This window comes from Sphaeroforma arctica (genome assembly GCF_001186125.1).
Source record: "Sphaeroforma arctica JP610 unplaced genomic scaffold supercont1.508, whole genome shotgun sequence".
In the NCBI taxonomy this organism is placed as follows: domain Eukaryota; class Ichthyosporea; order Ichthyophonida; genus Sphaeroforma; species Sphaeroforma arctica.
This window is the reverse complement of record NW_014040050.1, coordinates 805-13,234: the sequence shown is the minus strand read 5'-3', so window position 1 is coordinate 13,234 and position 12,430 is coordinate 805. Positions and strand designations below refer to the sequence as shown.

The window sequence follows — 12,430 nt, the reverse complement described above, 5'->3', positions numbered from 1 at the left end:
ACTGGATCTTCCTCATACTATATTTGGTGTGGTAGATGTATTTCTCAATGTTCACCGTATATTTCGACCTTACAACTACACTGTTACATTAGACTACAGTTTAGATTTTCATGTGAGATTCTGGGATCTTCTATATTGCAAATTATCGTGGATTCATGTAACACGTCTTCACATGTGAAGGCTGAGAAGTTCTTCCTAGTCTCTTTGTTTGTTGCCTCGTTCAGAATGCTAAAATAAGCCAAAATTTACATAATCTAATTAAAGAGAGCATGGATCGTCTTTCGTCCAACATGCTGACTTCCAAAAAGTGAGCAGTGGTATGTTTTCACGGATTATAATCAAATCAACCTGATTAAAGTTTCGACGCGACATTATTTGAGTATTGTATATTTAGAACCGGAGTATATGAGTAGGCATACACCGATACATGTGTCTTTATGTCCATGTAAATATGTAACTACACACTGGCAAGAAAGTTTCGACGCGACATTAATTGAGTAATGTATATTCAGAACCGGAGTATATGAGTAGGCTTACACCGATACATGTGTCTTTATGTCCATGTAAGTATTTAACTCCACACTGGCAAGGTTCAATACTTATAAATGATATGTATTCGAATATATGGGAGTTATTCATATTTTATCACTTAGAAGTAGCACTTGTACCAGTGGTGATTTTTTTTTACCAATTAGTTGTTTCAAGGAATATATCTGGGTGGATCAACTGATATCGAGATACGAAATGAAAATTTTACCGACATGTTAACGCATAAATTTATACCTTAAGAGACATGAACCCTAGATGAAAACAATTTATTCATAGAAAACCATTTTGGTTCGTAAAAAACGAACTACATATTATAAAAGTCCGACGTCCGTGATTTTGATGAAAAGTATCGTCCTCCTTTGGTTCGCCTGTGCCTTCGGGCCATACAGCGAGAACGCGCGAGACGAACAGTACCAGTGGTGACGTGAGTCTCCCGCCATAATCAGCAATTCGGGTCCGGAGTCCCTCTTGTCAGTGTCTGGAGGGCCTGAAGCGACAGCTCAAACGTAGGGTGCGAATTTGATGGTAAGCCGTTGTCGATGATGTATTTGTTGAGGGTTTTTGCGACCCGTAGGTGTGAGGCATTAGTCCTCTGCCAGTATATTCGGTTAACTGTTGAGGACAAGCGGCGCAGGATCATAGCTTCGCTTTCGTCAATTCCGGCTTCACGCAGAGCTGTGAGTCCCCCGATTCGGAATGAATGACCAGAAAAATCAGGTGCTTTTAGTCCACATATTTTTAGGGTCCTAAAAAATTGTTCTTTGAAAGTAGATTTTGTATAGGGTTTGTTGTCAATTGAAAAAAGGTGGCTGCTACTTTTTTTCGTGTGTAGTAACCTATAGCCATTGTACGAGGGCTCTGTATGGGCAGATATGAGCCAAAGGCGAGGGAGGTGAGGTATTGTGATCACGGTGGCGTGTTCTTGGCTTGTTTTTGACACCGGGAGAGTTATTTCGGCGTATGTTGCATGAAGAATAACGCCTTTACAACTACATGAGTGTGAGGAGAGTAGTATGCCAGATTATCGTGAACAGTGAGTTCACCTGACCGCATCAGGCCAAATACGCCTATTAAAATCATCGTGAAAAGTCGTTGTAGTTCTAGATTGCGAGGTCTACTGACAACATAAGGTTGAATGTGTTTGAGAATGAGTGAAGGTGTGAGAGGTTTACGTGTGCGCTTTGAACTTGCTCTGCCTTCTGCAATACGTGTGCGGCGTACAGCTTTCTTGAGCAGTAGTGCAAGACTTTGTCTATCGGGCAGTGAAAATCCAGAAATTGCCTTTGGGCGCTGCTGGCTGTTTGCAGGGTTGAGGGGCGGAAGGTAAACTTGAAAATTGACTTCGTGTGGTCGACCACGGCCTGGCCGATCAAGTTCGGTGCGAAGTTTTTCAGTCCGACGCCTGAAGTGTCTGATCGGAATGGAAGGTTCAGCGGTGACCACTACTTTTCCTTGTTTCAGCTTTTCCTTTATCGGGTCTGGTAAAATCGTCAGAAGAGAGCGTAGAGTTGATTCGGTATCTTCCATAGTCTTGATTTTCTTCGTTTCAATGCCTTTAATTCCGAGGCGTGTGCTTCGTCTCATTCCGCTTGTTCCTGTTCTCGTAGTCTATCTCGATCAGCTTGTTCTTGCTCCCGTAGTTTATCTCGATCAGTTTGTTATTGATCTCTCAGTTTTCCTTGCTCGATTAGAATTTGAAATTGTTGTTCGTGTTTCAGAGCCATAGCTTCTAGGATAGCGGCGAATTCGGACTGTTCGCCTATAGTACCGTCGTTCAATCGCTTAGTCGTTGGTTCTTCAGTTGAATCTTCAGATGTCCAAGAACGTTTCCCAAAGTTATTAGTATCAGTTGTTGTCGCGTTAGTAGTAGTTTTTTTTCCGCTGGAACCGACATCGTGTAGTTTTTGTTTCTTCTTTCTGGGGCTTCTGGGGGTTGTATCTGAGAAGTGATGTCTCACACTGATCCTTGTAGTCCTTATATATTCGGCCGGGGGTCTCATTTTGGTTTTTTTTTTTGACCGGATTGCAGGACTGGGTCTTGTGTTCGGATTTTTTTCTAAAACAACCCCAGAAGACTTGTCCAGCACTTTTAGAGTTATTAAAACATTATGTTTTCATTGTATAACTATATATAAATAAACATGTGCGGACTGGATTGAATATTGAACAGCTGCTATACGAGATAGATAGTACCTTGATTTTCATATGCCTCTATATTATGTTTTCTTTACAAGCAACCAACTGCCGCGTGGCTCAGTTGGTAGTAGCGCAAGACTGTTAATCTTGAGGCCAAGGGTTCAATCCCCTTCGTAGCAACATTTTCACCTCGAAGCTGAGAATTCAGGTAACATTTCAGGCTTCGCTACAACTTTAGTATAGGTACTCTTCGGATACTTTTCGAACATACCCGTTCTGATTTTATTAGTCTATTTTATTATAAGTCATCATTTTACTATATTAATATGACCATCCAGAAACAGAAAATAAAATCTGTAAAAGCCAATGCCCAGAGTCGAACTGGGTATCTCTTCATTACTAGTGAAGCGCTGCACCGGTTAGCTTCATCGGATATAGTTCGAATTTAATAATATTATTATAATATTCCTGTTTTATTTTAGAATAATACAATACAGGATGAAGATCATATTTCTTCCATCCGAATATCACTTGCTAAATACATAATACCGTGTCAACTACCGAAAAAAGACAATTCCGCAAAATAATTTACTTCAGCTAACCCTTTCCAATCTCATGTGAACAAAATCTTCCCAACCTGCTGCATGAAGAACAGCAGTAATTCATACATCATTATTTGCTACGCACTACTCACATTTATGGAAGAGATATTTTACTCGGACTCGACAACAGTGCCTCATACTCCTTGATCAGTCACTCTGCCACAATCTTTATTCAGTCTGAGTGATAAACATAACGTTTATTATCCACTTCAAATATCGGCTTCAACCGGATCGAACCATGTACCAACATGCTGTAGCCGGTTTAGAAAATGCCACGATTATACCTTCCTTCAATCATATTAGATAAATATATTAAGCAAGTTGAAGATCGAGAAATTTATCTACAATGTGAAGCTCTTGATACTTCAGTTCATTATTATGTAAACGCGTGACGAACCCCATAAACAATCTTTCCAGCTTTAAATTATATTATAGTCAAGAAGCTAAAATTAGGCGGAATCCACGAATCGAACGTGGGGCCTGACCCACCCTAAGGGTCAATCATACCACTAGACCAATTCCGGTTAGTATTATGAAGCTTAGAAAATTCTGTTAATAAACGCAATGTCATTTCAATTATTTACTAGCATTTCTTGTATTTCAAAAACCCCACCCCTCCCGGAACGCAGTGTGATTTTACTGATGTATTACTTGCATTGTCTTGATTTTAACCGCATCCATTTATCAAGATGATCAAATTGACCCCAGAATTAAGAAGACATCCAATTTACCTAAATCCGGGCTATATTATTAAATCAGGTATTTCGTAAACATTCAGAAAAGACGCCATAGTCATATCACCACGGGTTTAACCCCCGGTATCATGACCTGTGAAAACGTTATGTGGGTGTTTTATTCACAGTTACGATCATGTGACACCTTATAATAACATATACGACTCTCTAGACATCATACACTTTGCACAGTAGTCACATAACCTATGGTCATCGATTGAATCAGAAGCACGTGTGTACACATGTGTTGTATGGGGATGTACATTTGGTCGTTACTATTCTAAGTCATGCTTCTGTGGTTGTTTAGTTGGTATATTAAAAAAATCAACGTTGTACTAAGTATTACATACTATGTATTACAAACATAAAGCACAAGACACAATGGTGCACAATATAATACATCAGATCACTGTTGTGATTGAATTGTGTATATCAGATGTTGTTACTGCGTCCTACATCCTTATTGTTATATATTGTAGTCTTTTACATGATGGAATACTTTCTCTTTTCTTAGTTGAGTTTTCTAGTATGACACTCGCTTTTTTATAAGCGTTTCAGTTGTAAAATCGACAGGATACATCACATCCTATCCATGCGTTTGCTGTAGACCTATGTATAACATATTTAGAGCTCACTACTTCGGTGGTATACGGTATATTTTAACGGGTGCTTAATAACTGGTGCATGCCCTCTAGAACCTGGCTCTTTAGTAACCAACGAGGTATCTTCACCACGTTTTGTGGCTGCAGATACGCGTTTGTTGTATTCTGCAGCTTTATTTTCCTCTGCCTTACGCTTGATAGTTACCACTTTCTTGTCTGTCATCATAGTAGACACGAGCACTCTCATTTCATTCTCATATGGGAGTGGACATCAGCCAAAATGATATAAACGCAACTGATCCAGTAAATCACCAGGTTGCATATTAGAATATTCCGCTTCACCTCGCTCAAAATATACACAAATAACCTAATCATACCTCAATAAAAATGTGGTACCGTACTGTTTGCCATTTGGTCGACGTCTTGCTCATCATCCACGTTCTGTCGCATGGTTTGTACAGTTTTAGCTAATACTAGTTTCGGAAACGAAACTTCTCCATCACGTATAGTATCTTCGGGGCTATATATCAACCCGCTGGCACGGCTATCACTCGTTACAACAATATTTGTACGCCTCGTTTCTTGCGATGTTCGGTGTGTTGCCCCATTCTCTTGTCAATCTTTGATGCCTTCACGGGGATTGTATTTGCAATACCCGTTGCTCCCATTGCTGGGGCTGTGGGTGTTATGTTCGTCTAAGCCATTATCTGTAACTCTTCACTGGCGAGGATAAAAATCATTGACAACAGCCTGTCTGTTATGTTATCATCTTTCCTCCCACCTTATATATCATAAAATCCGTCAATGATATAGTTTTTTATGGGCCCTGATTCGCCAGTCGATCCCTTGGTCTCATTGTCGTCAGCTTCGTTGTCGCATTGTCATCGGCTACATTGCCATCGGTCTCACTAACCTTCTTTAGCGTCCGAGTTGTTCATTCAGTGTTTGCAACTACAAATACTTTACGTTTCGACCAGTCTATGTTGACTGTTACCCCATCACCGATATTTGAGTATATGTATGTTCATACCGTATTGCCATTCCTGGATCAAGTATATCTGCCCCCTTCCAGGTTGCACTTCACATATGCGTAATATATATTATTGACGCGACCAGACTAATTTATACATTGCGGAACTAATGATAGCATCTGCGTTTGAAATGGTGTCTGTATTTTTTTATTAATCTATTCTAGTTAACTGAATAACTGAGTTCTATTATCCATTGTTCCAAGATAGCGCAGCACTCACCCGTTAAGGCGTTGCTACTTTCTTGGGTCGTGATACGATGAGATGTACTGAATAAATTTCCTAAATACATAAAATGATCATCAAATAGCCCCTTCCCGTCTTGTGTTTCTGTGTGTGTATATTTCGTAGTTTGTATAGCTATGTTCAGATTCAACAAGGGTAGCAATATCGCAACTTCTTACATTAATAACCTCTAGTATTGTCAGAAGATAGTATAGAGGTCCCGAATGCAGGTTCTTCCGTCTTTAGCTGCTGTGGGTATGTTTCAACCAACCCTGTCACAGTGCATCCATATTGATTTCACTCGACTCTGATATCCAACTTTTGCACACAGTACATCACACTGCACCACACCTATTCACTGTATAGCCAGAGCGATCAATTTCGATCCACTCTCTCTACAAAAAGTAATGCGTCATGATACAATTCAATCTAAAAAAGCGTTTTTATAAATATATCTGTGATTTTCTCGCGATGATGTAGTTTTCTATTTCATATTCCCATCCGTTGTTGAAGATGACTTTGAACTCTCATTATTATCTACACATCTATTATCCGTTCCTGTTAGAATATCGTTAAATAATTTCTATTGATTATTCACTCTAGCACTATGTTCGTTATATATACACAGTTTTTCAACCAAATATCTAGAACAACCAATCTTCTTTAAAGTTGGGTGGCTTCGTGTGGCAAAATAGTACTATATAATGGAAAGTTGCATGTAGATATATTTAACAAAATCACAGCTGTTACTCTTCTCTCTCCAAAGTTATATTTGTGCGTTCGTGGGTTGAATCGATGTATACCCAACTGTTATTCCAGAAAGGGTTTCATCAGTTGTAGATGTGTTGTCAATCGACGGTTCTCAATGGCGTCTACACAAGAATCGGTTATGATTGCATGTATCAATGCAACCGCACCGTGCACTAGGGCAGTAAGCGACTTCTCGTCTTTGTTTGTGTAGAAACTCCCTCTGGATTAGCGATCTTCGTGTGTTTGTGTTGCTAAATACCGTTTATATAACATTTGACTGGGCAACTTGCGTGTGGGTGGCGGCAATGTCACGCCTTCTTTCACTGACAGTTTTACAGCCTGTCTCAATGATAATATTCCTACAATATAATCAGACAATATGAATGATATAGCAGTGTAAACGTGACCTGCTATACTTTGGTGTTATTATTGGCATGCCGCTTAAAACCCTAGCGATATCGCTGTACGATTATTGTAAACGTTTATCCAACAGCGTTGAGAGTTTAAGTGCCCTCATTTCTTTCCCTGTCTTTGCAGACAGATCTGATATAGTTATAGCGCGAGATACGTGCTTCTGTATACTTTCTTTGGGTGATGTATTATATACATTTGTAGTAGTTTTTGCTACGTACTTATTCGACCTCTCGTATACTGATGTGCTGTTGTTTGTTGCGCATCACTGCTCATTGGCTCTATAATGCCACAAGCAGCCTCGTTTAGCAGCAGAGTGAGATTTGAAGGATGCAATATATACGACAGCCCAAGTGCTTCACTGGCAGCACTCTTTACCGTTGTGATACAGCCTACTTGATTTGGTTCGCAAGTTATTTGAAGGCAGATTCCGTTTAGTATCACTAGATCAACTAAACGCATCCCATATATCAGTAACAGATGTCATAAACCCACACTTTACAACCTCTGTTATGTCTATCTACGATAGAACCCACAATATTCTACCACTCTCATCGCTGTTCAATTACTACAGTCGCCCCATTGTCTGCTGTTGGACTCATGGATGTGTTGTTGCATATTGGACGTCATCTTTTCAAATTATGACTAGCGACTGTATACATGCCTCAATAAGTGCACTGACATCGCCTGCCTTTATTACAATCATCACAACATGTGCCTTATACATACAGTAAGCCATGCTTAATAAGGTCTTAAATTTGGGTTGGTTTCGATCGATGACCATCTAGCAGATTTGCGTGTACAAGCACATCATGCGTTTCCAATGTGGCACTGAAATATATATACGGGAGCCAAGTGCTCTAATGTGATGCGCTTTACTTATTTGTTTAAAAATGCATAGGTTTTTGTCTAATTACAAATTCAATACAAGCAACGACATGTTCTTAATCATCGTATCCCTTTGGGGGGTAACTAACAAACAACCAACAACAACAAAAAACAAGTACCATTCTGCATTCGAATATGCATTTTTAAACAAGGTTAGTAAGATCTTGAAAGAACAAGAAATTACAAAAAGTTGATATTAATCAAAATATACAATGGAGAAGTTTGGTTAGTGACTTTAAAAATCCTATTATCCATCATACTCTGCTTTTAAATTCCTATTTATGATGTTACATTGTAGCTTGAAAACTAGGCAGGTATTCAATATCAGTAGTGGCACTGTGACGGTTCAGTTCGACTGAAACTATAGGAATGTAACAAAAAAAGGAGTCAATAACATGCAGAACTCTAGACAACTATAAACTATGTGGTATTACGACATATATACCTCTATACTTTCGGCACCGCCAACATTAAGTTATCTCTCGAATGATTTTTTCATCCCCCTGAATTCTCGAATTTGTTCCGGGTTGATTTATATTGAAATTGTATATATCGATATGTTTTGACTTTCGCAATCTCAAATATGAACACTTCTATAATAACTTCTTGCAATCAGTTAATGATAAATAATTCGGGAATCTGATGAGAATATTATCAATATTGTTTGTTTCATAAATAATATTGACAATTTACGAGTCAAGCATCCTTGCTCATGGCCCTCAAAGAAGAAAGAAGGTGCTGGGATAATTTATAAACCTGCGACTTATTCCAATGGGCCATAAATATGTGATGATAGTTTATATATAAACATATCCATATGCGCGTTTATATGTATACTACTTATATGATAATATATTTGAAGGTATACTTACTTTACATTTTGCCATATAAGCGTGCTAAGTTTGTGAGCGGTAAAAAGGTGCCGGGCCGCGGGCAGCTTCCGCGGCAAGCATTGAACCAATGCACACCAAACCCCGTCTCTCCTTCGATAATACATAACTGCACATTCCACATCGTGATCCAAATCCGTTCCTGGAACGCGTAGTCCTTGACTCGCATACGCAATATGTACTCCGCATCGATTTTCCTATGTTCAGCAAAGACCTGTGGCAACAGCGGGAAGACTCAAATAAAATTGTATTGTATTTCAAATTACACTGTATGGTATCCTTTGATATAATGTGATTGTACGGGCATTCACATATAAACTGTCTTTGAAACATCGGATGATGAGAGACTGCATTTCGTTCTTTACACAATAAACGAAAAGGCTCATCCGTCAAACGAGTGTAGTAAGAGTTATCGAGCATTTATAGACAAGTACATATACCACATGATGCCTATCTGGCATATTGATTGTTTTAAATTGTACATATTTTTAAATTGTACATATACAAATATTTAAATACATATCTTCATAAAGTATTATCACGTGTAGCGAATATAAATGCGGTATCTTTTACATAGCTAGCTATCGTATATATACTACCATTACATATGGGAATGCCATAAATACATGTATGTAAGCGTGAACTTCAGTTCTGGCATATCACACATACTAGAGAGAGTTGATGATATGTCTAAATAGAGAGTGACTGTAGTCATTGATGTGCGCAACTTTTGGACATCCTAATGATCAACCATTGTTATTGATTTAGAATGCTATTTCACGCATTATACTATATAGTCAGGCGGGTTCTCTCTGTCATATACTTGCACTACCTAAATGTTGTTTTTATCGGTATATTTCAAGATCATTTCAATAAGCTGAACAAATATCTAAAGATGATTAGTAGCATTATGCGAATAGACGCAGTTTACTTGATAGGGTGGGTGGGTGTGCAAGTGAATGATAGTAAGATGAACGTAATCGAGGACTACATGAGTCCTATATATTATACCATAGTAGAATGTAATAGTACAGAAGACATTTCGGTGATCGTGGTGGACGGAGTCAATATGGCTACTGATCGATAATGACTAGCTGATCCCACTTTACGCACATGATGTTTGCAATAGTGGCGTCCGGTACTCCCCAGACTGAAACAAGTCTGAGCAAAATCCCTGCGAAAAGCGTGCCATGGAATGTACGGTAGTAGGTCCTCATGTAGACCGGCCCGTAGGAAATCTGCTCGTACTAGTCTGATGGCTGTGGTATCACCCTTTTCTTTCTTCTTCGAAAATCAGGAATGACGTCACGAAGTCCACCGCGAAGATTTTTGGAAAGAAACTTGAATATTTCCGTGTCCACCACGTGAGTAGGCGAATTGTTGCCCCCGGAGGTGTGGCCCCTCTTCTGTTTCACGACATTGAAACTTACTCCCAAGAACTTACTGTTGAATTGCAAGTGATGGTCCTGTTCTGCTAGCATGGTATTTTACCGATGTCCAAAGAGAAAGAGCCACGAATAAACAGCCGCGCGTTCTGCAGGAACCAGCGAGTTGCCGTAAAACAACATGACCCATTCGGATAGGACTTTGGGTTGATTAATTACTGCCGTATGATGCGAGCGCCATTCGACTGTGTAACTCCGTGTGATGTGTGCCCAAGCGCTTTTCAATTAATTCGCACCACTTCCGGAATGCGGACCTGGTCACCTTCCAGTCGTTAAGCGCCACTTCTTCATCGTAAAAATACACCGCGAACTGCAACAGCCCCCCCCCCTTAGTTGCGCAAGGCGTTGTTACTGGTTTGCCTTGCAATGTACAAAAATCATGGTAAAACTCTATTGATCTGTCATAGTTGCGAATTGTTCCGCTTGACAAACCACCCGTATTTAGGCGTGATTGCATCGTCGAATAATTTTCTCCACTGAATGACGCTATGTAGGCTTTCATCGACATGGGTCGTAGTACACTGTTGCGAACGGCCACAGCGGCCACGACATCTTCAGTACTTCTGCGATCGCTACTGTATAATGAACCAATCCTGGAGGTAAGATCGTTATGTGTCTTCTATGTCGCATCAGATTTCCCCACAACAAACAATAATTATTGCTGCCGTCAATTGACAATCGAGCTTGCTGATCACTTCCCCCAGTAGAACTTCACGAGGCGTAAGCCCGTGCAGGCTATGATCCCATCGTCTGTGAAAGGCGTGTAGTTCCCTGATTGCTCGATGATGTGCTAAATTGTGGTAGTAACTGCTCGGGAAAATAAATAAATATTCGTTGCTCGTTAGAAATACACCCCAATTTTGATACAGCTCCAGGATATCTCGTGATATCACTGTCCAGGTAAACAATGCTAGGTTGCCCCAGCGGCTCAACTCGTCTGCGGCTAAATTCAGCTTCTCTGGTAATATGCCAGAGCTACCGGCCAATGAATCTGAATGTTTTGACACACAGCTGCGAGATGCCTGAGTTGCGAGTTCATAAGTTTGGAGGGACTGCGTCTCTTTCTCAGACTGTGTATGGCCGTAGAAGAGTCCGTCATCACCAACAGGGAGTCGCTCGGAGTAATGTGCCCTCGGGAGTGAAAAATAAATAAACGCTAGTACTATTGTTCGCAGCTCTAGTACTCAGATGGGCCAGAGGGTCTCTCCCTTGTTCCATGTCCCCGCAAAGGAACGGGTTCCCATGTTCTTGATGTACAGAGTTGCTCCGTATCTTATTTTGTAGGCATCTCCAGTCAACTCTCGATCTGGATCCGCCAACGAAATCGTTCTGCTCTGGAATGTGCTAAAGTGCTTGTTGAGGTGACCTACGTTATTGAAAGTCGCCCCTGATAGTCGTACCCTGGGATATGTCAGTTTTACGCTGTGCTGTACTTCGGCCAAATACGTACATATGTTGGGTACTGCAAATGCTGCCCATTGTAAACCCCTGATAGTCGTACCCTGGGATATGTCAGTTTTACGCTGTGCTGTACTTCGGCCAAATACGTACATATGTTGGGTACTGCAAATGCTGCCCATTGTATTGATCCCATATACGATTGCCATAGTTTCAGTATAATTTTGCGTTGATTTTTGAATGATATTCCGCAAATTGTTGTCGTCAGTTGAGCTATTTTCGCTCCAAAGATGTTCGTCATCCGAATCTGATTTCTGACTAGATCGATGATAACTCTTAGGTGCTCTAAAATTCGTACGGCCATCTTCCACTGTCCCTTGCAATCCTTTAAATCCAATCCCCACTCGCGGTTTGAGATTGTTGATGAATGCCTGATCCTGGTAGATTATATATAGACTTGCTAACAGCAGCAAGTCGTCCACGTATAGAATTATCCGGATGCCTTTCGATCTGCATATCATTCGCACGGTGTTCATTAGAAGATGAAAGTATCTAGGGCTGAATGTTGCTCCCATAGGCAAGGCCAAAAAACACCAGAGCTGCCCTGTTCGGTCCCGAAACTGTCACATTGACGGTGTCACATTAGATTTGTTTCAATGTGAATAGGCAGAAATTGTACCAATTCTTTAGCCGCAAAAGCTCGTCCTGAACTGCATCCTTCTGCGTATCATACCAGGAATTCAGCGAGCAGGGTCGTGAGCGAAGACCCTTT

At 40.3% G+C, this 12,430-nt stretch overlaps 2 protein-coding genes and 2 non-coding genes across 4 annotated transcripts; 1 reads left to right on the top strand and 3 right to left on the bottom strand.

Moving 5' to 3' along the window:
* Window positions 1-2,207: 2,207 nt before the first annotated feature.
* Window positions 2,208-2,549, bottom strand: SARC_06835 (hypothetical protein; the record flags this gene model as incomplete). Its single annotated transcript, XM_014299238.1, has 1 exon — window positions 2,208-2,549. One exon carries the CDS (start codon window positions 2,547-2,549, stop codon window positions 2,208-2,210), a length of 342 nt encoding a protein of 113 aa, XP_014154713.1.
* A 242-nt stretch (window positions 2,550-2,791) lies between these two features.
* SARC_30145 lies at window positions 2,792-2,865 on the top strand. Its single transcript has one exon. It is a non-coding gene; the product is annotated as a tRNA-Asn (tRNA).
* Window positions 2,866-3,739: 874 nt separating this feature from the next.
* On the bottom strand, window positions 3,740-3,811 carry SARC_30144. Its single transcript has one exon. It is a non-coding gene; the product is annotated as a tRNA-Pro (tRNA).
* A 7,633-nt stretch (window positions 3,812-11,444) lies between these two features.
* SARC_06834 (hypothetical protein) lies at window positions 11,445-11,661 on the bottom strand (the record flags this gene model as incomplete). Its single annotated transcript, XM_014299237.1, has 1 exon — window positions 11,445-11,661. A coding segment is annotated over one exon (217 nt), but the record flags the coding sequence as incomplete, so codon positions are not given.
* Between the last annotated feature and the right edge of the window lie 769 nt (window positions 11,662-12,430).